This window comes from Drosophila nasuta, chromosome 2L (assembly GCF_023558535.2).
Source record: "Drosophila nasuta strain 15112-1781.00 chromosome 2L, ASM2355853v1, whole genome shotgun sequence".
In the NCBI taxonomy this organism is placed as follows: Eukaryota; Metazoa; Arthropoda; class Insecta; order Diptera; family Drosophilidae; genus Drosophila; species Drosophila nasuta.
Genome location: NC_083455.1, coordinates 5010355 through 5037032, shown reverse-complemented (window position 1 = coordinate 5037032; position 26678 = coordinate 5010355). Strand labels below are relative to the sequence as shown.

Genomic DNA, 26678 nt, shown 5'->3' with positions numbered 1-26678 from the left:
GCCATCAAATTTTGTTTGCTGAATGAAATTTCGGCTGCGGAAACGCCGAGTATGTTGCGGAAGACCTTTGGTGATTCTACCATGTCACAAAAAATGTTTTAAGTGGTACAAAGACATCAAAGAGGGTCGAGAACGTGTTGATGACTTGGAGCGCTCCGGACGACAATCGACGTCAACACATGACCAACACGTCAACAAAGTGGAGGCAAAAATCGTCGGTTGACTATTAGAGACCTTACTGATATGATCGGAATATCAGAAAGATCTGTGAAAACCATTTTGAAAGACCATTTGGGCCTACGAAAAGTCAAATCTCGTTTGGTACCAAAAACGACCAATTTCTGTACACGTTTTTCTTGACCATTTCGCAAAAAATTCGACGCATATCGTTCCAAGACCACTGTATTCGCCTGATTTGGCTCCGTGTGACTTCTGACTATTCCCAAAACTGAAGAGACCACTTCGGGGAATGCGTTTCGAGTCGATTGAGGAGATAAAAGCTAAATCGAAGAAGGCACTGATGGCTATACCGAAAAGGGACTATTTGGCATATTTCGAGGATAGGAAAAAAAAGTGTGCATAAGTGTATTTTATCGGGAGGGGGATCACTTTGAAGGGAATGATATTGATTTAGAAGAATAAATAAAGATTTTTCATTTTACAAACAAATTCACCTTACTTTTTGCCCACAGTAGTATATAAAAGAATAGACAACTTATGGTTTAATTTAAAAACAAATATGTTTAAAGAAAAAGTCTGATGCATTTTCTCTTAAAAAAAAATAGCATTAATTAATATTATGGAATCGCAAGACTATATATGAAATTTAAAATCAAGAAAATATTGCAACCAATAAGCAATAATTGACGCCATCAAAATAGGCAATGAATGTAATTTTAACTGTTTTTCTTTTTTAATTTTTGCTTTTATTTAATAGACAAATGTTTGAGTGGTGTATACAGAAATTTTTGTTTTTCCCTGCCAAATTTTGGGTCATAAGGGTTGCAAAACACTGTCACTCTACAAATCGTGCAACTTGCGGAATATATTGTACAAGTATTTCCGTACGTTCACAATTTTGCTTATCTAGCGCTTCAGCCTAAACAGCGTATTATTAAATAAATATTAACGAAATCAAACGATAGACAATGTAGGAAACAAAATCAAATGAGCGAATGGAATGATCTAGTTCAAAAATCAAGTGTTCTTTTAAATACTAATATTCATTTAAATTTATTTCCATAGCAATACTTATTTTATTTGAAGTAAATCACATGCCAAAAATGTAAAATATTAAATAAATTTTTAATGTGTGTAGTACGTTGAACTGTAGAAATTAAAGTGTTTGAAAATGTCTCTAGTGCCCGACTACTTACGTCTAGTATTAATTGTGCTTTGATAAAAGCATTTAAATGATCTGAACAGATTGTTTAGGTGTTTGTCGTAGCGTAGCTTGTTAGCATTGTTGTCGTACGCCTTGAAGAATCGTTAAGATGGCAAATGTCTACACAAAAACCAAAAGCAATTACGCAGTCTTGTTGGGCAGACCAACAAAAGACGGGCACTGAGCAAAACATGTCCATGTCCGGTGCAATAAACATTCATTACGTATGGCCGCATGCCACAAACAGAGCCGGACAACAGCACAGCATAACACAGAGTACTCTATACTTGTTGTATTCGTGGACGGTTTGCTTTAGTTTTTATGGCACAGCTGCCACTTGCCAACAGACAGCCAGGAAATCAGAGCACACACACACATGAACACGCAACACACAAACACACACATGTATACACTCACACACTCAATATCTTAAGAGTCGCTGTAACAAGGAGACGCAATGGGAATGTAACTGAAATCGCCAGTCGTCCGTTACGGTCTCCGGAATTGAACAATAAAATAAATGATATTTGCCCAAGTGGCTGACTGGCTGCCTGACTGGTTGGGCTTCGGTTTTAAATTCAATAAAATTTTATGAAAATGCTGCGATTAAGTTGTATACAATTTCTATATATGTGTGTGGCATATGCCTCGCATGCCACATGTGCCACATCCAGAAAGGGTCAAGGCGTTTGGCCATATTGGCTTTTATGACAACGGTCCAAGTGGGCGTAAAAAATGAAAACTATATAATCAGCGTTAAAAATGCAACAGCTGCTGCAACAATCGACGAGAAACGGCAAAACATATTTCAATTCCGCCACGTTACAAAATGGAAACGTGACAAAAACAATTTATTCGTATTTTCTCATTTCGTAAAACCTGTGAAAAGTGCAAGAAAAATACAAAATTTCTTCAATAATAATATCGAGATACACTTCAAACGGTTGGAAGACTCATTTTAATTAAAATATGTGTTTATTATTTTCATTCTATTATTGTTCTACAAAGATTTGACTAACGTCTTTATAACTTTAATAACTATCGAAAAAAAAGTCTGCACATTTTTTGAATATTTTTCATGTTTCAATTGAAGCATATGATTTTTGTAGTAAAATTGTTCGCATTGTAGTGGAAAATATTTCCAGAAGAACATAAATATTAATGTCACGGTGGCAATTTCTCATTTTTCTTTTTGACTTTGATGTTTTAATTAAAAGCACCTACATTTTATATTTATTTCCTTGCAGCACTCTTTATTTATTTGTTTTAAAGTTTTTAATTTTATTTCTGCTTTTGTTTTAGCAACTGCAAAATGCGTGTGACAAATGTGTGGCAATAATTTTGGTCTGCCACGGCATGTGTGACATTTATTACAAAATTTTTAAGGTGCTGCCTTCGATTGTTCTGCGTTCGTCGTCGTTGCTCGTTTCTCGATACTGGCAAATAAATTAGCTCGCATTTAAAATGGGAAATTGGCAATGGAAAACACATGTGGATGGCTGCCATCGAGTTCAATGTGTGGCAAATAAATCATTCGATTGTGGCATTTCATTAAAGAGGGTTACAAATAAATGCTTGCGAATAATATGAGCTATTGGCACAATTTTGAAACGGATTACAACCGAAAGAGGATACTAACTAAATGTAGTTAAATGTTTTGTTGTTGTTGTTGTATATTAAAGTGATTTCTTTCACCAAAGGAACTTTGATCATATGTTGATCAGCTGCAGTCTATTTCTTTTGATCCACCAGAATATTTATAGATATTATTATGTAATCTGAATTCATTTGATATATAATCTGAACTCAGTTGACCATATAAATATAAACTTTTTTATTTCATCCTTGTGTTGCAAAAATTGAACTGGCTGCTTAACGAAAGAAGCAAAATGTCTTTCGGAGCTAAGATGGCCGTATACGTAAAGTCCGCAGTCTCAATATGGTTATACAGATTGCAAATTTAAGCGCATTCAGGTACTGGAGAATTTCGTTCTACGGCGATCAACATTACGTCGCGATCTGAAACTGCATTCTGTATATGAGAAGATTGGCAGACATACGAGCCGCTTTAGTGACAGGCTAATTTGGCATCGAAGTAGACTCGGGAGGAGACTTTCACCTATCAAAGGACAGAGGATCTTAAAGCATTAAGATTTTGCCAAAACGTTTATTCAAACGTGAACTACGATAAATTTCTACTTATGATATGAGTATGAGTTTTCCTAAAATGTGTTGTAATGGTTATTTAATGCTGTAAATCTTGTAATAGTTGTTTATAGTAGGCATCATTAATTGTTTGTATATATATTCACTAATTCTTTTTAGATTATATTGTACATAGAACATAACAATGATAAAACTTTTACGAATTGTAGAGAAGTCTTTAAAATAAGTAGCTTTTTTTAAATTTGAGTTTGTTAAAATTAAAGTTAATATTTTTAAATTTGCACAATCTTTTTTGAATATGGTTTACAGTGTAAGCTTTGAAGTCTTTCTAGTTAAATATGTTCTCACTCAGGTTTACAAGATACACAAACACAAAAAGAATAACTACAGAGATTTAAGAACATTTAAGTCCTTGGATCAGACAGCCAAACTAAATGAAATTAACATAAGAAAGTTGCACATGTTTATTTAAGGCGCTCTCAACGCGGCCTCGAGTGGGGAAGGACAAGAGGGGAGCGCCGAGGGGAGCGAGAAATGCTTTGCTCCTCAGACACTTAAGTTCAGCTCTTAAGGCCTTCGCACATTTACTTAAGTTATTTGACTTTTTTTTCTTTTCTCTTCTCATGTTTTTGTTTTTGGCTTTTTGGTCTTTTTTTGTTTTGCAGTCGTCGCAAAGGCCCCGAGCAGTAAAAGGGCAAAAAGATGCTGTTGCTGTTGCAACACACTTCGCTCTACATATGGTAGAGTAACATTTTGTTGTTAACCCGCTTTTGTGTGTTGTGTTTTGTTGTGTTGCCAAAACAGTGGGATCGGGGCATGGATTTTGTTTTTGTGTTGTACGCTGATTCCTATTTTATAAGCAGAGCAAAGCAGCTCGGGAATAAGAAGAGCGTGTCAGTGTTGGCATTAGAGCTGACATGCCTGCAGGGACAATGCCAGGACACTCAGTGCCACCGACTGGCTCCAGCGTTGAGGTATCTAAAGGCCATTGATGTGTGTGTTTGCTTGTTCGTGTTGTTGTTGTTGTTTTTGCTTGTCTCGACTTGATTGAGTTTTATGCACAGTTTACTCTCTCGTGTTCCCGTGTTGCCTAATAGCCGTCGGCCCTAAGCCACGTGGCATACATGCTTAATTTAAGTGACGCTGACGCTGACGGTGACGCTGACGCTGATGTTGATGCTGATTTTGATGCCGACTACGTTGGTAAACTAAGACCCTTTGAAGTGCGTCTTGTGCTTTAAATTGCTGTCATTCGATTTAAAGCTAACTTACGTTAATAACGCAAACTTGGCCAAGTGCTAAGCCAACTCAAATCTGAACTTTGACGTCATCGTTACTCCATTGTCAGTCCATTGAACGAGAGAGTTAAGTATTTTTTTTTCATATGCTTCGCTTCTTCATTCTTGCCATTCACCTTTATTTGTGCTACGATTTATTTATTCAAAAGCACAACAGTTTTTTTCATATATTTACTTATTTGACTTTTAGCTAAACTTGGAGTCTAGTCTTTTGTGCCAAATGCCAATTCAATGGGCTGCATTCATGAGCTGTCTGCGTTTATTTTTTTTCTATTCCTTTTTTTTTGTTGCTTGTTTGCTCTTTTTTTATGAATGTCTGTGAAGAGTTTGAGCGAATGCTCACTTGATGCGAATGGGTGTGTGTGTGTGTGTGTTTGGGCTTAGAGCAAGTCATTGCTGTTACACCATGACCGAGCAGTTGACGTCATTATAAGTAGACACACATAAATATGTATTTTCCCAACAGCTTAGCCAAAGACCGCATGATCAAGTCAGAGTTTAAATTCTAGCTGCGTTTAAATAATACTTTATTTTCCGACATGCAAGGCTAATCGATACTGATATTTTTTTCTTAACTTCTTTTAGCGTCCATCGCTAGCGCTTTTTTTTTAAGTCAGCTTCAATTAGACGTCAGCAGCTTGGCTAAAATGCAAAGTGGCTTTTCTATTTGCTTGGTGCTACTTTTGTGCAGATTTTCACGGCTTAAGCAAAAAAGAATCTCCATTATGCAGAGCCATCGAAGCGCAAAGCGCCACTCAAAGTCAATTTCCAGGCGTCTGTCAGTTGAGTTTTAAGGATTTCGATTCCATATTGCCAGTTTGGGTCGAAAGCCAGGTTAAATTATGCATTGTATTCCAAGCAGTCAGACGCACACACACACACACGCAATCATACTCTTTCGCTGTCTCACACTGCATATTTATACGGCAAATACGTTTTGCCCCTGAAATTAGGCAACAAAAATTATGATTATGATGTGTTCATTGTTTTAATGCGCCCCGTTGCCAAAAGGCAATTTGCCAAATACGCAATACAAACAAAAATGCCTGCACACACACACACACACTTGCAGAGTCCTACGTACACACATACTACATTTGTAACTTTTTCTTGTCGAGCAGCTAGACTTTTCAAGTGCTTACAAATCGTCTTTTGCTTGCAAGTATATTTAATGGGTCAACATAGCTAACTGATAAGGTTTGTAACGCTTCGTAAATATTACACATCAATTTTGCATACATTTTACCTTTGTTTTTTTTTCAAATAATAATACTCTTCATTAAATAAGTGTTGTTGGGCCATATTTCTTTTAAAATATAAAAATAGAAAAAAATCCATATATTAATACAAGATTTTTTAAATATATGTGAAAAATTTATTTCCACATGATGAACAACATGATTAAAAATATAAGAAAATTACATTTTTCTTCATTAATTTTTACTGAAATTAAGAATAATATCAACTTTTCCAAATAAGTATATTAATAATGGAATAGAATTTTATATTTTATTCTCATAAATGTCTTCTAAATTATTTCCTTTCACAAATAAATACCTTAACAATAGAATTTATAAAAATATGTGAAATATTTTTTTGTAAGCTTAATTTTTATAATATACAAAAAAAATTAGCACGTTCATACTATATACTTTCTTTTTGAAATCAGTAATTTTATTTCATTTAAAGAACAAAAATTTGTAAACATGTTATTTTTTGTGAAAGCTTATATAATTTAGGAATTCGCTAGCATTTTCTATCATTATTTGTTTCTGAGACTTTTATATATATTATTTTATTTTAGTTTTTTCTTGTTTAAAACGAAATCCTGTAAAGTTTTCACTTAAGGAGTTTGAGTTTATGATTTTTTGTATTTCTGTAAAGCAGGGTAACAAATATGTGTGTCACTTTATAGGAAGACACTCGTTTTCCTTGTTGGCTTTTGTCTTTTGGCACAAGAATTTTGTTTACATTTCGTGCTGCTAATCACATGCAAATCCTTTTAAGTCGCAATGACTTTGTGAGTCGGGCGCATAATAAGCTCATTTGTAATGGAAATAAGTAGATACACGTACTTACTGTATGTGCGTATGTATGTAGAATTGTGAAGGTGCCTGTTTGTGTTTGTAATAGCTGCAGGTTATTTGGCATAACCTTTTTTGTAGCTGTCGCTGGCATTTCCAGGACTAGAACTCCCAGTGTGTGTGTGTGTGTGTGCACTTAGCCTGCTCTTATTTATGAGCACAAGTGTGTGTGGGTGCGAGTGTGTAGGTGTGTGTGTGAATGTGTGCATGTCGCTCTAGCACATTAAAATATGAATCTAATGTTCATTTTATGCGCGTAATTTACGCTACCAGGCAAAAGCCAAGTGCGTGCGGCTCATTTTCGAGTTGGATATCTTCCATTCCTCGTTATTTACTCTTAACTGGAACTGCATAATGACGTGTAACCGCGTCTGAAATATATAACATATTCAATAAAATAGTGTTTTTACTTCAATTTCCAGTAGGCTCTGCATGCTTTGAAATAGAAGAGCAAATCGCTCGATTCATTCAATTCAGAGGCACACGAACAAACTCATACACAATAAGACTGAACTTTTTTTTAGAAAATCACTTATCTACTGATTAAAACACTTTTAATTACAATGGGAACTCGAAGCGACTTCAACTTGCTGAAATTTAGAACGTACTCCGACTATCTCAAGTCGTTCACAAAAGTCGATGATTATCGTTACCTTTCAAGTATGAACGTCATTAGGTCCCTTGTGAAACTCGGTTACAGTACCAATGCAACAGTGTACGAGGAGGAGGAGTTCTATAAAATTAAGAAACATCTTTATGATTTGATTAATCCTAAGGCGGTCACAAGCAAATTGTTTAGCCAATACCTTGTGGGAAATGATCCGGCATTAGTTGCTCTAGCTAAGCGTGAGCAACCGAACGTGCAGAAAAAGTTATCGGTATGTAATGAGATATTTGAAATAATAAATATAATAAATTCTATTTTTTGCGCATAGACGATTATTTTTCTACAGATACGACAAAAGAATGGCTTTGACATTTCGGGTTACATTGACTATGCCGATAGTCTTCGCAACTGTGCAATCCATGCTTTTGGGGCAACCAATTGGAAGGCTATTTTTGAAGGTCGAATTCTGCTGCGACCCAATCGCACCCATTTGAGTTTTTATGACTGGCACACGGGAACAGTGAGTTTCAATAATAGTGACAACTATGAGACCATGGCCTATGGCACTACTTTGATGTTTAAGCACTACGGAGATCATAAGATTATTCCCGTCACAATTCTGGACTCCGTCCATAAGGATAACGTTAGGCGTACACTAATTGAATCGCCTTTGTACGATAGTGTAGTCTTGTATGATCACATTGTAAGGAAAGCTTCATAGCTCTCCAACAAAAGTTTTTCCACAAAAAGTGTTTTTTTAACTAATTTAATAAGCATACACTCATGTCCAAAATTATTTGACACCTCCTTATATGAAGAGTGTGTGCTTTTTTACCACTACATGAAAACGGAAGATGCGAACACCGTCAAAAATATTATATTTTGTGCATTACTCATTGTGGTATTATTCTTTATACTTTATTTCGCTCTTTTTCAAGAGGTGTTTGGGCATGAATGTAGGTTACTATTTTAAAAAGCTATAATGTTTAGTGATTCGAACTACTGATTGAAGATCATTGAATTCATGAATGTAATTTATTTATTTTATAACCTTTTAAAATACATACATTTTTATCGATTCCTCGAGACTGGGGCTGTAACTTAAATATTTTCAATTTTTCATATCCATTAAAGCAGCCCATTCCACATTCAATATGATTGTGACGAAGACTTTTTGAGTTTTTATACCCGCTAGCCATAGGGTAGAAGGGTATTATAACTTTGTGCCGGCAGGAAATGTATGTAACAGGTAGAAGGAGGCATCTCCGACCCTATAAAGTATATATATTCTTGATCAGCGTCAACAGCCGATACGATCTAGCCATGTCCGTCTGTCTGTCTGTCCGTCCGTCTGTCCGTATGAAGCACTGGATCTCAGAGACTATAAGAGATAGAGCTAAAATTTTTTTTCGACATCATTTGTTATGTTTGCACGCAGATAAAGTTTGTTTCAAATTTTTGCCACACCCACTTCCGCCCCCGCAAATCAAAAAAATTGAATAGCAATCGTAATTTTAAAACTAAAGTTACGAATTTTGGTATATACAGTAACTACTATAGTAGTTATGATTCCTGAACCTTTGGTTGCGATCAGATAAAAGTTGTCGAAGATATTAAAGAAATTATTTTGTATGGGCAAAAACGCCTTCTTACTGGGGGTCTGAGACTCAGACTCAACTCAGACTCTGAGTTGCTTTATCCGACAATCTGGGATATTGTGCTTTCTATGGTATATTTTCAATGCGGTACCATATCGATATACCATATATATCATTTGATATATTCTTAGTATTTTTGCAGTATATTCGGTATATTTTGAGAAAAATACCGCAAGATATATTTCTTTTATTCAAAATGGGTAGCGGGTATCTCACAGTCGAGTACACTCGACTGTAGCTTTCTTACTTGTTTTTTTTAAATATTCTATACACCTCTGTCTAACATTTACCGCAAAGTTAGAGAGAAACTCATTCAACATCAATCTAATACAATGTCTCCGGAATAAGCTATCTCTCTTGCATTACTAAATTATGATGTAATATCAAATAAATATTAAAATGAAGTGATCAGATCATCCCGTTGAAATATAAATATATGTTAAAATATTATATATATTTGTATATATTTCTTGTCCACAGTAGCAAATATAAGATTCGGTCTTCATTGGTCAGCAATTACAATTTTCGCTAATAGATCTGCCTGTCGAATCTTTATGAGCATCATAAAACATATGTTGTATTTAAAAGGGATTAATAAAATTCGAAGATTTATGTGATAATATTCTGTCAAGTAAAAAATAAAAAGAAATAATCAAATAATAGTCATAATCAAATAATAGAAAAAGAAATAATCAAATAATAGACAAATAAAAAGAAAGATTTTTCTATGGAACAAAGAGACTTGATTTCAAAAGTCATAACGTATGAAGTCTACAGACCGTGAGAAAAAAATTGTTTCCCTTTAATAAAAAATTATATTATTATTATCTCAGAGTAGAGTACGCTCTTTTGCAACATTCTTATTCTATTGTTAATTGGAAGAATATACAATGAAATCAATGAAATTTAGCCAACATAGTAGGCTACCATGTAGGCAACAAAAAATAACACTATTACACTTACACACAAACACATCACACTAACCAACAAAAACAAAAAAAAATAAATAAAATAAAATAAATATACATATAAAAGAAAAAAAAATGACTGCACTGAGGCCGGACTTCACTTTACTTAATTTTGAAACCTATGAGGAATATCTGCAATCATTCCAGACCGTCAAGGACCACAGGTATCTCGGTTGCCTGTCAGCCATAAATGAATTGGCAAAACTTGGATATCGAAATACAAGCAGAATTTACAATGAGGAAGAGTTCAAATTGTGCAGAATGAAGACGTTAGAGTTAATGAACCCAAAGATTAAAATGAGTATTACTAGCGGACATTTGGTGAAAAGTAATGATCCGGGGCTGCAAGCTTTGGCGGAACGTGAAACGCCGAATTTATTGAAAAAACTTTCAGTAAGCAGTACTAAATATCTTTTACCTCATAATTAATGGTGATAGAATAATATCATAGTTTTGTTGTCTCTACTTGCATCTCCATTAATTTAAGTGAAATTTCATGCATAGATTTGTGCACTTATGGCGCATATTCACTTTAAATTTTAGATGCCATCCTATTACAAAAATCTACGAGCCTGAATATATATTTTTTTTATTTATTATTATTGTAGCTCAGAATTCTATTCAAAGAGCTAAGTGCGCATTCAGGCTTCGGCTATATTTTGAGAGCTTGAACATATAAATTTTATTTATTTTAATAAATTAGAATATTACAATTTAAGCACATATCTGTATATTTTATAACCCAAAATTAATGCATCCTGGGTATTTATTTAAATATTTATTTCCTCTTTCAGACAATAATCTTCGTAGTTATACGGATGCCGAGTGGCTTTGATGTATCCAGTTACGTGGATTACGAAATGAGCTTGCGTCAATTTGATTTGAATGTTCTTGGCGCCTCCAATTGGAAGGAAATTTTTCAGGGAAACCAAAAGTTACATCCCAAGTCGAGCGACTTGAGCTACTACAATATGCAAAAGAAGCAAGTCACTCATAATAATAGTGACAATTATCAGACGTTGGCCATTGGAAACTCACTCTTGTTTCTGCATAAGGGCGATCACAAGATTATTGATCCAGAATACAAATGTGGTAATCCTACTTCTAAGCGCCGAATGATTTTTTCTCCGTCGCTTGGAACTATTGTATTATATGATCATATTGTCAGAAAGCCTATATAAGCTAATAATATTTATTTTTCATGTGTGATCAAAGAACTTGAATTGCTGATTTCGTTTTAATAATTTTAAATATTTTGGATACTCAGTTCAAATAATTAAGAAGGTACGCAGATACATTCACTTTATTTTTATTTTTGCGACGCTACATTCCAATTGTGTTTAATCGGTTGGGCCATACCAACCGAAACAGACACTTCTATTTCGCAGCATCCACATATTTCCCTGTCAGATTTATCGAGATATTCTCGCGTCAAGTTCAATCAATTTAATGCTCTGATGTAAAAGCCGATTAAAAATGGGTTCTGCTGTCGCATCTTGGTTATGGTTAAATATTTATTTAGAATATTATTATATTATTTATTGGGTCGACTTGACTGTAGCTTTCTTTTGTTTCTGTGAATTTTCGGTATACACAGTAATTGTTTAATTGTCAAAGTTATTAAAGTATTAGTATTTTTGTAATATATTCGGTATATATTTTGAGAAAAAATACCGCAAAATATATTTCTTTTATTCAAAATGTATAGCGGGTATCTCACAGTCGAGTACACTCGACTGTAGCTTTCTTACTTGTTTATAGCTACTCTACTGAAAATGGAATGAAAGACACCTTGAATTATTATTATCTTGCTTAGAAAATAAACAAATAAAAATGTATTTCTTAACTAAATTAATTTACTTAATTTTACCTATTTTTCAAATAAATCTGTTAAATGTTTGGAATATATTAAAGACGAGCCATCAGTAGACGGGCATAGAATCCGCGCTTGTTGAGAAGTCTGTTGATGTTATACCAAGAGTTTTCATAGAGGATCGCCACTGGTCCGTTAGGATTATCTCTGCTAAAATCGTGTCTCATGCACAGATTCGCCTGGAATCGGATGTCCGAATAGGTGCTGCTGAGCAGTGTGTAAGAAAGTCCCAGAGGTGAACGTTCGATACCCGAGTTGTACAAGCACAATTGAAACAAGAGAGTACATGGATCGCTTTCCTCTTCGTTGGGCTCATCAGCAAGGTTGGCCGTCCGCCACATGAATTCAACTGACCAACGCCGATTGAAAGCATCAATGATATGGCAGGTCGTAAAAAGATTTGGCGAAAATGTCTCATCTGTCGGTATGAGGTGCACCATACGAGCTGTGATCTGCGGCAGTTGCAGAAACCTCATTACATTGACCCGGAGAGCAGTCTTCTTATCGCGTTTCTCCGTCATCTTACGCAGCTCCTTGAGCAATTCTTCAGCTTTCTTGTGACGAAACTCGCAATTCTCATTATGTGCCTCCTCCAGCACGCCCACTTTACCTTTCCACTTGCATCCGATGCGCTTGTATTTGCATGTTGTCAACCGGTTGCAACAGTCTTGTAAGCTATGAAGACGCAGCTGACAGCGCGGCAAATGCATATTGCATTTCTCACAGGCCACAACTGCTTCAGCTAGTTGCTGTTCGACATCTGTATTGCGATTTACTCGTTGTCGATAGATTCGCACTCCACACTGTGAACACGTGCCCATCTGGGAGCCGAGCATTTTGTCCAGCACACGTATTTGATAGCAGCCAGCACAGATGAGATGCCCATTGTTGCACTGGTAAATCTTTGAAAGTGGCACCGTGTTGCACACAATGCAGCGGAAGTTGTCCAAATCGCCAGAAATGCCCAATCCATGGACGAATACTCCGCTCGCGGCTGGCACATTGTTGATCTCGTCTTCCGAATCCACATCCGTATTGATCTCATCCTCAGCGCTCAGCCTGGGACTCACAATCTCTTCTAGATTTTCTAAAGACATCTTTACGTTTGTATATATATATATTTCCAGTGGAATGTTATTGAAATTATTTTATGTTCCGGTCTGAGTTCGATCTCACGTATCGAATGTACTTTTAATGGAGTTAATTTTCAGTCTGTCTACGTCGACTCGAAAAAAGCCAAAAGTCCAGGATCACTAGATTTATTTGATGCTAAATCTTATCTGTATATTTTGCAGCTGTGATACGAACATGTTTAAAGTGAGGCCAAAAGATTTATTAATTATACAAAGAAGATTACCATTTAAGCAAACCTTAAAAATATCATTTAAATTCATATTATATGTTAGTTGTATGAAACAGGTTTACTCTTTACTTGATCTGAGAGCAACATAATTTTTAAAATTACTTTACTTAGAGTCTTTGAATTATTTATACCCGCTACCCAAAGGGTATATTCTAACTTTTATGCCTCCAAAAAACAAGTTAGAAATCTACAATCGAACGTGCTCGACTGTGAGATGCCCGGTACCCATTTTGGATAGAAGCAAAACAGCGCTGCATTATTCTTCAAATATACCAAATATTGTACTAAACTATTACTATATAAATATACCAAATATATCATTCGGTATATTTTTGTATTTCTGTTAAATATAAATTTGGTATTATTATTATACCAATAGCTATTTATTGGGTATCTTCCAGTTGAGGAAACTCGACTGCAGTTTTCTTACTTGTTATAATTTTTTTTAAATTCATATTTACAAAATTGTATTTATTACTTATTCTGAGAGCAATACAATTTTCGGTAGTCTTTTTATTAGTCGTTGAATTTTTTTTCTGTAATTCATTACATATGTATTTATTCTTATAATACACGTTATTAGCTGGCTTGACTATGGCTTCAAGCAAAATACGTTTTGATATACAACAGCAGCAATAATTACTTGACCACATCTCATACAACATGCAATAGCTTTTGTTGGCTGAAATTCATTGGATTTTAATTAGATTTTTCAGCCCTTTTGTAAAAATTTAATAGCTGGCAGCACATTGAGCTAGCAATTCACATTGATTGGCCCCATTCATTTGACAAACTACCAAAAAGTGGGAGTTATGTGAAAAGCGATAGACGAGAAGAATAAAAACTTTGCAGCTGGCTTAAAAAAGGGAAAATAGAGCAGCTGCTTTTTGGCTAAATAATAAACAGTGCTAAATCATTTCAACAAATGCCCGCCACGTGATTTCCACTTGCTGCACGTGCTCTCCTGCAACTCGATGTACAATTTGGCCTCCGGCATTGCCCGCGAAGCCTCGCGCCCACTCGGCCCAAGCATGAACAGCTGCCAAAGCACAAATTATTGGCATCTCGCTCAAGCGCAATAAATACGCTTGAAAACTGGCAACTAACCAAAAAAAAAAAGAAGAGAAGAGAAGAAGCAAGCATATTCAACTCTTTGCCCTTTCATCTTCTTTATTTTCAAACTCCAATTTGTAATTCATTTAAAGTCGCAAGTAAATCGCTTCAAGCTGTTTGCCCTACAGATTTTTAATAGACGCTGATTCGTATCTGTCAGAATGGTAAACAGCGGGAAATCGCAATTCCAAATGATTCGTTATAAAATACCCAGTACTTAGAGGTTTACGTTTATATGCAAAAGAATATTCAAATTTTAAAAAAATATTTTGAAATTTATGGTTGAAAAAAAAAATATTATTTTTATTTTTAGTTATTATACCTTGTATATTTCTTATTGATTTCATGGAAAAAGTGTAGCACAAAATTTAGTATCGGGTTTGAAACTGGAAGTTGCTAAAAAAGGAAAAGATTCTTACTTATTTACAAAATTCAGTTAAATAAGAATATACAAACATTGTAATTATTCATGAAAATACATTTGAGGTTTTTTCATATTTTTTGAAGTTTCTGAATTAATATTTTACAGCACAAAATTGGAAAAACGATTATTGAAAATGAGAAAACAGAAAATGGGTGGTATTCAGAAATATAAGATTGATTTTGTGTGGAGAAACTTTTTATGCCGTTTTTCATATTTTCCTACATTTAAGCTATAGAAATAAATTATCTTTGAACGTGTTCTTTCCGCACTCCCTGCTGAATTCTTGCAACGCAAGTCGAAGGGAGACAGAGAAGGAAAAGCGCAACTAGAAACGCTTTTGTGCACAATTCGATTATTTACGTTATTCTTTTTAAATGATATTTCCCGTTGGCAAACGGGTTAGCGTGTTTGAATTGCAATGGAGTTGGTCTGGTCTAGAGCTGGATGGAGAAACCAATTATCTGAAGCAAGGAGTTGCGCCAGCCAAAGGACGCCAGTAATATAAAAGGAAATGAAGCGAATGAAACCAGGAGGAAGGAGACAGAGTGAAAAGCATGGGCAAGGCAATGCATCGAATAGAAAATAAGTATCTCTGGCAGCTAAGAGGCAACAGCAAACAAAAGATCAAATTAATAGCATGACCAACAACTTTGGCTGTGAGGAACAACAAACACAGCTGCTATGGGGTTGGGGGAATGGAGGGCAACTATTAAAACGAAAGAGGTTGTATGAGGTGGAAAGTGGTAGGAGGCGCAGTGTCAACTGCAGTGGATAAACATTTGAACAGTTGGTGGCTGCAGCCAAAGTCAAGCGTATGCCTCACTATAAAACGCCCTTTGTGCCACAACGAAAGCATCACAAACACTTCCGGTGTTCTACAAGCAACTATCGGACCTCAGAATGTCTTCCAAATGCGCACTGATCTTTGTCCTGGCGGCTCTCTGCTGCCTGGTGGCCACCGAGGCAGCCACTCAGCGTCGCAATGGTGCCATTCGCCCAGTCGAGGCAGCCGACGAGACCAAGAACGGCATTGAAGTTGAGGCAAAGCGTGAACAGGAACTCGAAGAGGAGGAGGATAAAGAGACTGACGAGAACAACACCCTTCAGCTTAAACAGAACCACAGCGGCGCAGTCAGCAAGCAGGACAACCTCAAGGAGACCATTGTGAGGCCAAGCAATGATGATGCCCGTGCCCGTCGTGTGCGCCGTCGTCGTGGTCCTAGCCGCACCAGGAACTCTCGTCGTCGTCGCAATGGCAACAACCGTCGTCGTCGTCGTGGTCCCAACAACCGCAGGCGTCGTGGCCCCAGCCGTCGCCGCAACACGATCAGGAGACGTGGTGGCAGGCCACTCCGCGGTTAAGACACTTTCCACAGGACACAGGAACGAACACACGGCAAAACAAAGAATGGAGTTAAACAGAGAATCACACACACACACACCCAGGCTAACACACACACACAAGGCATTGAAGCATCGAACTGATTGATGCATGTGTTATATTTATTCCACCTTCCACCCTTTGTAAAAACGAAAAATCCTAAATATATTTTCACACTTTAACCAAAACAAATGTTTTTTTTTATCAATTTATATCAAATAGATCATTATGATAGATATAGAGCAGTGAAATAATTTGATAATTGAGCCTAGCACCAGTCACTAGTTTGAAATTAGGAATAATATTAGAATTATACAAAATATACTATATTGATTCCAATTTTCACTTAATTGCCGTTTCCAGATGAACAAAATAATTGACTTGCGAAAAAACTATATATTTCGCAAGTTTTACAAATTTTAGAGTGATATCTTACAACATTTATGCGCCTAAATTTGAAACGATAAGAAACTAATTTATGGCCACACACATGAAAATTTTAACATATTTGTTAATATGGGAATGAAAGAATATACATCTCTATTGAGAATTTGCTCGTGTAAGATGTAGCGATGTGTCTAATTTGACGTACATATGTTACATATTGTTGTAATTTGTTGGTTGAAATAATCCTAATGAATGTGTCTTTAGTAAGTTAGTTGAAATTACCAAAATTGAAAAATCCAATACTCATAAAAACTCAAGTAAATCGAAAAAAGTATTATATACTTTCAAATGCATATGCCTTAAGCTTAATTAAATATGCTTACTATTAAACTAAATTTTACTTGTAGAAGTAAAGACAAACATACGATAATAGTTATAATTATAATTATTTATTTTTTAACTGCGCAACAAATGACTGTTTATAATACAGCGTTAAATTAATAAAGAGCGAAATTAATTATAAGATTTACATTAAATTATACAAATGTTGACTGCCCGAAAATTCTGTCTAATGATCTAACTAAATTTGTATGCAAGTTGCAGAGTAGAATAATTTATCCGTATCATTTTCACCTTTAAGAATTGGCTGCCTACCACTTTAAGGAAGAGCCACCAGCTTCTTAAAAGCAGATCATGCATGTATAAGTATTTTGAAAAATGCCATCACCTCTTGAGAACACTTTGACCCATTCTCCATAAACGAGTACTTATCGTGTGACATTCTGGTTGGCCACTTTAAATTGGCTATTGAGCAAGTATCGTGGTTGAAGTTGTCGCATGCGATTTAAAATGGCAGCAAAGTTTAAAGTGTTCGTTAATACACTGCATGCTAAAATTCTTTGGCCAACACGGAAAACTTTTCAACAGCATGCGAAAAATGCCAGTGGTGAAAACGCTGGAGGCCTTCTGTTCCCTCGTCAACACCAGCCACGGCCACAGTGATAGTTCCTAGACCCAAACCAAGCCGAACCAAACCAAACCAACCCAACACGAGCCTCAGCCTCAGAATGGCATCGACTCCTTTCCCTGGCTGAGGCAGGCGACGTGACATGTGACAAGAACTTGCCGCGGCTGCCTGCAACAGCTGCTGTTGTTGTTGTTGTTGTTGCTGCTGCCACACTCTGCTGCCTTCTGCCCAGCTTCAAAAATGATGAATGTGCCAATGTTTCTGGCCTGCAGCAGCAGCAGCAACAGCAACAGCAGCAACAACAACAAACAACAGTAACAACAAACATTAAAGCAGCAGTCGAGCAGTCTCAACTTATCCTGGCTACACTCTGGCAAACTTCTTTGCTGGTGTTTTCTACACTGCACACTCGGCTTGGCAAAAGTTTTGCGGCCGCCAAGTTGGTCCATTTTTGGATTATTAGGCAACACTTGGCGCAACATTCGCATGCAACCAAAGCGCGTTGCACCCGAAGCCAAGCAAGGCCATTATGTTGCAACTTTATCAACACGAAAGTTCTTCTAGTGTAACAAGATGAGACGGTCTCTCGCATAAATGCTCAATGGTAAATGGTAAATGAGTTTGTCAGCCTGCACCAAGAGACAGACAAACACATACGCATTAAACCTTAAATAGTTAGTGGACGGAGACGGATGCAGGGACAGAGAGAGAGAAGCCGGTAGAGAGCAGGAAATTAAATCCATGTGTTGAAGCTGTTGCAACATCAACAGCCGCCGTCGTCACCATCGTCATCGCCATCGTCAACGCCATGTGCACATTTTGATGAGCAACCAACCGCATTGATGAGCATTTTCTATTGTTATTGTTTTATAGGCATCAAGGGGAATATCAACTCGATATGGTCGAGCAGAAGCTCTGCTCTGCTCAGCTCAGCTCAGCTCAGGTTCAGCAACAAGCCCAAAAATAATCACATACAAAAATGAGCTGCAGCTCAACTGATGAACTTTTCTGGTCGTTATTCAGCTCTCGTTACTCGCTACTCGTTACATTGGTTTTGACAGCGAGTTCAAATTGCTTCTTGACGTTTAATTAAGCGCACAATGTGCATTGAGAATTCTGTAATTTCCTATTCATCAGCTCCACGTTTGCTGCTTATCGGCCTTTTGCTCTGATGAATAGACAACAAAGAGTTGTGAATGTGTAAGTATGTACATATATTACATACATACACAACATATACTCGAGTGTTTATGTATTTGAGTCTGGGTGTGATAAAAGTTTGGCTTTGTCAGCATCTGTTTGAAAAACAATAAGCCATTCCATTGTTTGCCTTTTTGAGCAACAACAAAAGCCAAAAGTCAAACAATTTAGATATCACAATAAGGTAAATGCATTGAATTTGGTTCGAGTCTGAAAAACTTATCATGCGAAGTATGCAAAGAAAGCTGTTGAATGTAAAAATAAAAGAAAATGAATGAAGTAATCTCAATGCAGCTGAATCAATAGTTTGCTCAATGTTCAAAATCAACTGTTTTTAAAGTAAAATGAAGTAAACTAAAATATTTGTATTTTAATAATGATATTTGGCAGTCGCTATCGTTTGCATAATACATTCGAATAAAGTGTTGAAACTAAATAAAGATTTTAGTATTTTAATATATATGAAATAAAAAAATATATAACTTATACATTTCAACATCAATATGTTTTTTGTGTGTTTTTTTTATATTTGTTCTTACTTCAGTAAAATTATAAATTTTATTATATTGCTTTTTCACAGTACCACCTTAGCAATGATAACATTTTGTTGCATTTTTTCTTTAAATTGATATAATAATTTTCTGTTATACTTTGGGAACAACGCTGAGATTGACTTGCTACAATTTGGCCTTCGAATCGATCCGAATCATGCGAATATATTATAAATGAATGATGCATATTTTGTAGTTTTTTTTGAGAATTTTCTTGCGTTTTTTTTGCTTTGTGTTAATGTATATTTCGCCAGGCTGCTGTGATTTCAGTGCCGACTCGTTTTTGGGGCCAGCCTTCTGCCTCCAGTGTGAACAACAGAACAAATATACACAAGGGTAAAAAGAAAGAAGGAGAATCACACGACGATTTTCAATTGAACGGCGGAAATGTAACGGAAATAAATTTACATAAATACAATATGGTGCGTGCTTGTTGGTGCCATTTTATTTGCACAATATATATTGAGCATGCACGCACAAATATACGAGAACGGGAACGAGAACGAGAACGAGTATTTGCACAGAAGTGCGTATTGATTTATATGCACAACTGAATTCCTTATTTTTATTTTGCCTTCCTTCGTTTTTCATTTAAAAATCAAATTTAAGACAGCACTTTAGTTATGCCAATAACCAGAACGAGAACAAACACAGAAAGAGGATGGATGAATGGCTTGTCATATGAAAGCATCTGAGCACCATCGTTTGCACTTCTTTAATGCCAAAAAATATTTTTGGCAATTCGTGACCAAATTTAGAGCACACTATCGCATGTGTAAATGACATACACACCTGCCTATCTCCAAAAAGCTAGCTACATATGTATGGAAAGAAATTTTTGCATGCAGCATGCATTATTTGCATTGGATAAAAGACTAAAATAACCAAAGAAGCAATGTGTAGAAACTTTACACTCAACGGAGAGACACCTAGCAAAAAGAAATTGAAAAATTATAATATATTTATTTATAATATTTAGACCTGCAAAAATATCAAAAGTTTTTATTTCCACCTTTGAACACAAGAACACTTAATTAACGGCTTTTATAATAAATATTAAAAAAAAACTAATTTTGTATATGGGAAATTCTCTGTTAAAAATGTCGCGTGTAAACAATGTTAAAAGTGAAAAAAAATATAGATGAATTTTGCAGCCCTTGATTAGCACTTTAATTCAAGCTAAGGATGCTTTTTTAATAATTTTATTTATTTTAAGATATTAAGATAAAATTAACGAATTCGAACGAATAACACAAAATGAACGAATTTGTTTATTTTATCGTAAAACAGAAAACAGTTGGTTTTTTTTTCACTGTAAATAAATGTTAAATTATTATGTTAGCCAAACTTTTTTTAACAAAAGATTTTTTGAATTAACTTAATTAGAATAAATATGAAAATATGGCAAAAAATTGGTTTTGTGTATTAATTTTTTTATTTCAAATTTTATATTTTAATTTTGAACTCATCTAACAAAATGATCGTACAAAATCATATTTCCATATAAGTCTGATGGTATCAGAACGCGATTAACATTCATTGAATATTTACTGGGTTTGTCCGTAACAGGAATGTGCTTGTGATCCGCCTTGTGCATAAATGTTAATCCTACTCCTCCGCTAACTGTCTGAAAGTTATCCGTACTATTATGGTATATGCGACCTTTGTGCCAGTCATAGTAACTCAGGTCACTTTTCTTTGGTTTTATCAACTTTTTGCCCTCGAAAACAGATTTCCAATTTGTGCAGTCTGGCTTGTGCAAACTGCTTTCTCGCAGTCTCTGCTCATAGTCGATGTATCCGGCTATATCGAAACCATTTCGTTGTCGTATCTGCACAAATATAATAGTCTAAAAGAACATTAATTTAATTTTTTCTTTTTCCAAACTAATGTATTATATATAGTATCTTACCGATAAAATTCCTGTCAGATTGTATTCCTCACGTTCCATGAGAGCTTTTAATGCATTATCGGTGCCATTAAAGTATTTGCCATAAAGGACACTCGTAATTTTCGGATTTAAGTAATCATGCACTTTGTTTCTCAAATAATTGAACTCGCTCTCTTCGTAGACTTTGTCTGAACATCGATAGCCAAGCTTAACGAGATTTTTTATTATTGCAATACTGCCAATGTAACGATAGTCCTCGGTCTTGATAAATGAATTCAAGTAATCGTCATAACTTTTATAATTCAACAGTCTTAAATTCAAATTAGCCGCCATAATGCAGATGGTTTATTTTTGTTTTGTAACTTGAGTGGCGAAGTATATTTTTTTCAGGTAATGTTTTACTTGATTGATCTGTGTTGATTGATGTCAATTATGACTGACGGAATACGATAAAGTATTTCGATACTTTTATAGGTGAGCAATACTATTCGTAGTTCTGAATGTTAACAGGGTATGCGACTACTTATGTGAAAATGGTGAAAATGTCTTTTCTATAAAAGCCAAGAAAACATACAAAAACACAAACTACGATGAGGAAGATGAGGACTCCGCTGATAAAGACAACACACACTGAAAGACAAGAAACGTGGTCGCTTGTCGCCATTTCGTTGCATTTGCGTCTTATATGCATACACACATACAGAGGCACACATATATGCCTGGAAGTGTGGGTAAGGGTTTTAGGTACTTCCATATGTGAGGAAACAGCGCCAGCTCCGAACTCAAACGTGCAGTAAAAATTACATTTTCTTTGCACGAACATTTGCCACAACCAACAAACTGCACGAAAATGCACAAAGATTTTTTTATTGTTTTTTTTTTCTTCTTTTATTTTTTATCGTGCTTTGTTTTAACTCGAACGTTGGCAGAAAACGTTTCCCATTGGCAGCGACATTGGCGGTTCCTCGATTCCTTTTGAACAATGGTAAATGCTAGCTAAAATCTGGCTGATATATTTGATAAACGTTAATTTAGCTTCCACTCGTACGTTTGGCATATTTTACAAATGCATTTGACATAAATTTTAAAGGGCTTAAGTGCCACAGCCCTTTCGTTTAGGTTGAGGTCCTAGTCCCCGTCCTAGTTCGTGGTTGTAGTCCACGTAATGTGGCACATGATAAGCAGACGACGACAACGACGACGACGAGAACGCCTACAAATATGGGAAGGTCGTTAAATCCTTCCCGGATGCCCACATAAAATAGGGCAATTACACTAAACATCATAAATTATGCAAAGCCTCGGCAACAAGTGAGCGATAAGCTCAAAAAGAAACAAGTAAGAAAGCTACAGTCGAGTGCACTCGACTGTGAGATACCCGCTACCCATTTTGAATAAAAGAAATATATTTTGCTATAATTTTCTCAAAATATACCGAATATACTGCAAAAATACTAAAAATATACCAAATAGTATATTTGGTATATTGATATAGTACCGCATTCAAAATATACCATAGACGGCACAATATACCAGATTGTCATCTAAAGCAACAACCCTAGTAAGTAGACGTGTTTGCCCATACAAAAGTATTTCTTTAATAACTTCGACAATTTTTATCTGATCGCAACCAAATTTTCAGGAATCATAACTACTATAGTTATTATTATATATACCAAAATTCGCAACTCTAACTTTAAAATTACGCTTGTTATTCGATTTTTTGATTTTCGGGGCGGAAGTGGGCGTGGCAAAATTTGAAACAAACTTGATCTGCGTGCAAACATAACAAATGCTGTCGAAAAAAAATTATAGCTCTATCTCTTATAGTCTCTGAGATCTAGGTGTTCATACGGACGGACGAACAGACACACAGACACACAGACACACAGACGGACAGACGGACAGACGGACATGGCTAGATCGTCTCGGCTGTTAACGCTGATCAAGAATATATATACTTTATAGGGTCGGAGATGCCTCCTTCTACCTGTTACATACATTTCCTGCCGGCACAAAGTTATAATACCCTTCTACCCTATGGGTAGCGGGTATAAAAAAAACAATAATAGATAGGGAAATGAAAAAAATGAAGCAACCGTCTGACAATCATCACTCAGTTGGACACTTGAAGCCAAGCTGAATAAAAGAATGAAGCAAATGTATTTTAGGATTTCGGAGTCCTTGTTTTGCATGTGTGTGTGTGTGTGTGTGTGTGTAGGGGCTAAAGCAAACTCGACTATCTAGCTAAGGACTCGGCACTCAGTGCTTGTAGAGCTCAGTACTGATGTCGTTTATCAACTGTCAAGCGAAATGCATTTCAGCAGCTGCTGACAACAATGCGAAGTGAATTGCTTCTCTCTCTCTCTGTCTCTTTCTGTGTCTCTGTTCCCTCACTTTCTCTTCCCTCAGCAGTAACTCCATATCATCCATATTCATCCAGCCCATGCCAGCGTCTCTTGCAAATCGGTTTTACTATGGCATTAAGTGTATGCGATTTCCCCTTCAACAAGACAATTTAATGCAAAAATGCATGCTTGACAGCCTGCCAATGCGTGAGTGCTGCAGGGCGAAGGCAGAGACAGAGTCAGAGGGAAAAGGGGCGTGGCGAAAGGGTTAAGCGCCACTACAGTTATGAATAAATACGTACTCGTGCATCTCGTAGGTAGTGGAACTTGAGCTCTTGAAAACATATTGAACACTCGTTCACTCGCTCACATCTGCAGCGGGCATTTTCAACTTGAGTATTCCTTGGAGCTTAGTGAGGCGTGTTATCGCCGAGTTTGCATGCCCGCACAACCCATAAATGTCAATTGGCTCACGCAAAGTGGCAAGTGGCAAGCGGCAAGTGGCAAGCGGCAACAAGTCCGGATGGGTAACGGTAATGGTGAGGAAATGAAATGCGGTTGCAACTACTTGCAGTGTAATAATTATAGATGGATGTTTATTTCTTGATAAGCATAATCAATTTCACTTTGCAAAATTTGCCAAATCAATCTAACGGCGCAAGAAAGTATTTGCTACAAAAATTAAATTATAAATACTTTTAAATTAAAATTAATTTTCAAATATCTGAAATGAAAGTCATTAAATTCTGAAAAATTATATGTTAAACTATACAAACAACCACAAATCACTAAAACATAAATAACTTTACAAAGTTAAAAGTCAAGTTTTAAGCTTTAGCTACTAGGCAACTGATTTATAACTGATTTCTACCTTTGAATGTGTAACTAAAGCTAAAAGCTTAAGCACTATCAAATCACTAGAACTAGCTACTTTCAAAGGAACAATCAACGTGCCTCGCTGAACAATAATTATGAATTGACCTAAACGATAAAGATTACATTTTTCACTACTTCTCGCCATTTTCAACATTTCAGTGCACTGTGAAGTTCCTTTCAAGCATTAATTACAGATTCCAGACAATTTAATGTCATTTTACAATACCAACAGAAACGAAAGTGACTTAAACCAAGAGTCAACAATATTATTAATAGCAGTATTACACAAGTCTTAACCAAATGACAAGTCTGCATTCCAATAGCTTAACCATTTTAAATTTCACTCACTCTCTCCGCATTTATGTAAATTTGTTTGTTTTTTTTTTTACAGTATTTTGCCATTCTCTTTACCCTTCAGCAGCTGGTCTGAAGACGTTCCTTTTCTAGTCAGCATCCTCTGATTTAAATGCTAAAGTGCACGATTATCATTTCGATTTTGTATAAATAGGATATGAATTATTCATAGGCACTTACTTATGCGCCATCAAAGCGATTTTCGTAGCTCCATTTCCATTTGGTAGCCTTCCACATCTAAATAGACGCACTCGTATGGCAATATGATGAAGTTGGCTTTATATTGACTAACTGCGAATCAGAGACGAAGATGAAATATTTGTTTGGCTTGCATTAACACAAGCCATCCGTGTTGGGGGGAGATCTGATAGTTTGATAAAGTCAAGTTCACAAATTAAAGTAATTTCTTGTCGCACAACTTTTCGAATTGCAAGCCGTAGTAAAAGTTGTGACAATTGTTATTTCAACACGGATGCAGATACAGATTCACACAGACAAACGCACACATATTGGCAGAGATAAACACAAATTACTGTCGATTTCATTTCACGCCTTGAGCAACGAAACTTTACTATGCTGTGGAGCACGCCATGGAGAAATCTGTGCCCATTGTCAAACTGGCGACGAGACGCGACGTCGTCTTCAGCTTTAGTCCCGAGCCCTAAAGTCTCTCGTCCTCCTTAACTGAGTCCTGGCATCATCCTCACACACACACACACACAGTGTTCACGGGGTCGTTTCCCTGAAATTCGATAAGGCGACACACCGACAGCGAACGCGACGGCGACGACGACGACGGAAACCTGGAAGCAATTTGCGCATAAACGTTCAGCACGATAAAATTTGCAGTTTTGTTTATTTTTCTGACAGATGCTGGGAAAACAGCATTGAAAAGCTTTGAAACTCTGTGTTCTTCCTCTAAGCGCTATGAGAAGTTTTGATTTGAATTAAATTTCGAATTTATTCCTGCCTCTGATATGCTTAAGCAGTTGTCAGCCGCAGCTCGTAGAGCGGGGAAGGAGACTTTACATTTTGCTCAGATAATAATCAGTACGACAAACGCAATTTAAAGTTTAATTTAAATGAACTAACAAACAATAATTCACAATATTTATTGCTTATTATGATGTGATTGAAAAATAATGTAGAACATTTTTTGTTTAGTTTTGACAATTTACTTTGAACCAATTTTGGAATACATAAGAAACTGAGAAAACATTGTCAAATCAAATGCATTATAATTGTTGAATTAAAATAATTATATACAAAAAAACATTCATAAATGGTTTGCTAGACTTAAATTCACAATGTACCTACTTTTCAAAATATTTCTCAATATAACCAAATTCTGTTTGTCTATCTTTTAAGCTGAAACGTTCATCAATAATTTAATATAATTGATATTGTACTAATAAATAACTCATATTAAGATTTAGTTTTTTATTCATCACTAATCATATTAAGATTTAGTTTTTTTATTAGGCATTTTTCAAGTCATGTTTTTAAATCTGAATCAAAATGAGAGATAAATGAGAGACTTTCTGTTAAAAATTGTAGAAAATATAACCTTTTTGTTAAATTAATAAAGAATATTATGAGAATAGATTTATAGTTTCTCTTAAATTGTTGGCAAATCACACTTAAATTTGGGCAACAATTCAATCATTGCGTTTAGTTGGCAGCAGATCATTAGCCAAATCTGTCAATTACATTGGTACGAAACAAATGTCGAACAAACACAACACAACCGTAATGATAAATCAATAATAAATCATGTAACTTGCA

General features: G+C 35.7%; 5 protein-coding genes and 1 long non-coding RNA gene across 6 annotated transcripts; 3 read left to right on the top strand and 3 right to left on the bottom strand.

Moving 5' to 3' along the window:
* The first annotated feature begins 7391 nt into the window (after positions 1–7391).
* Positions 7392–8431, top strand: LOC132791335 (cilia- and flagella-associated protein 299-like). Its single transcript, XM_060800208.1, has 2 exons — positions 7392–7810; positions 7868–8431. Exons 1-2 carry the CDS (start codon positions 7496–7498, stop codon positions 8258–8260), a joined length of 708 nt encoding a protein of 235 aa, XP_060656191.1. The 5' UTR covers positions 7392–7495; the 3' UTR covers positions 8261–8431.
* A 1706-nt stretch (positions 8432–10137) lies between these two features.
* LOC132792459 (cilia- and flagella-associated protein 299-like) lies at positions 10138–11360 on the top strand. Its single transcript, XM_060801858.1, has 2 exons — positions 10138–10558; positions 10960–11360. Exons 1-2 carry the CDS (start codon positions 10241–10243, stop codon positions 11344–11346), a joined length of 705 nt encoding a protein of 234 aa, XP_060657841.1. The 5' UTR covers positions 10138–10240; the 3' UTR covers positions 11347–11360.
* A 713-nt stretch (positions 11361–12073) lies between these two features.
* Positions 12074–13135, bottom strand: LOC132784860 (zinc finger TRAF-type-containing protein 1-like). Its single transcript, XM_060790741.1, has one exon. It carries the CDS (start codon positions 13133–13135, stop codon positions 12074–12076), a length of 1062 nt encoding a protein of 353 aa, XP_060646724.1.
* Positions 13136–15800: 2665 nt separating this feature from the next.
* LOC132784850 (protein nemuri) lies at positions 15801–16300 on the top strand. The gene has a single exon (XM_060790729.1). The coding sequence runs from the start codon at positions 15839–15841 to the stop codon at positions 16298–16300; it is 462 nt and encodes a 153-aa protein (XP_060646712.1). The 5' UTR covers positions 15801–15838.
* A 4542-nt stretch (positions 16301–20842) lies between these two features.
* On the bottom strand, positions 20843–21756 carry LOC132795379 (cilia- and flagella-associated protein 299-like). The gene is made up of 2 exons (XM_060806059.1): positions 21337–21756; positions 20843–21273 (listed from the first exon to the last, which is right to left on the bottom strand). The coding sequence occupies exons 1-2, from the start codon at positions 21646–21648 to the stop codon at positions 20890–20892; spliced, it is 696 nt and encodes a 231-aa protein (XP_060662042.1). The 5' UTR covers positions 21649–21756; the 3' UTR covers positions 20843–20889.
* Positions 21757–24870: 3114 nt separating this feature from the next.
* LOC132794958 (uncharacterized) lies at positions 24871–26065 on the bottom strand. The gene is made up of 2 exons (XR_009633395.1): positions 25074–26065; positions 24871–25008 (listed from the first exon to the last, which is right to left on the bottom strand). It is a non-coding gene; the product is annotated as an uncharacterized LOC132794958 (long non-coding RNA).
* Between the last annotated feature and the right edge of the window lie 613 nt (positions 26066–26678).

Coding starts and splice junctions, on each gene's coding strand:
- LOC132791335 (XM_060800208.1), top strand. CDS start 7,496: ATGGGAACTCGAAGCGACTTCAACTTGCTGAAATTTAGAACGTACTCC. Junction 7,811..7,867: donor ACGTGCAGAAAAAGTTATCG/GTATGTAATGAG, acceptor TTTTGCGCATAG/ACGATTATTTTTCTACAGAT.
- LOC132784860 (XM_060790741.1), bottom strand. CDS start 13,135: ATGTCTTTAGAAAATCTAGAAGAGATTGTGAGTCCCAGGCTGAGCGCT.
- LOC132792459 (XM_060801858.1), top strand. CDS start 10,241: ATGACTGCACTGAGGCCGGACTTCACTTTACTTAATTTTGAAACCTAT. Junction 10,559..10,959: donor ATTTATTGAAAAAACTTTCA/GTAAGCAGTACT, acceptor TTCCTCTTTCAG/ACAATAATCTTCGTAGTTAT.
- LOC132795379 (XM_060806059.1), bottom strand. CDS start 21,648: ATGGCGGCTAATTTGAATTTAAGACTGTTGAATTATAAAAGTTATGAC. Junction 21,274..21,336: donor ATCTGACAGGAATTTTATCG/GTAAGATACTAT, acceptor ATGTTCTTTTAG/ACTATTATATTTGTGCAGAT.
- LOC132784850 (XM_060790729.1), top strand. CDS start 15,839: ATGTCTTCCAAATGCGCACTGATCTTTGTCCTGGCGGCTCTCTGCTGC.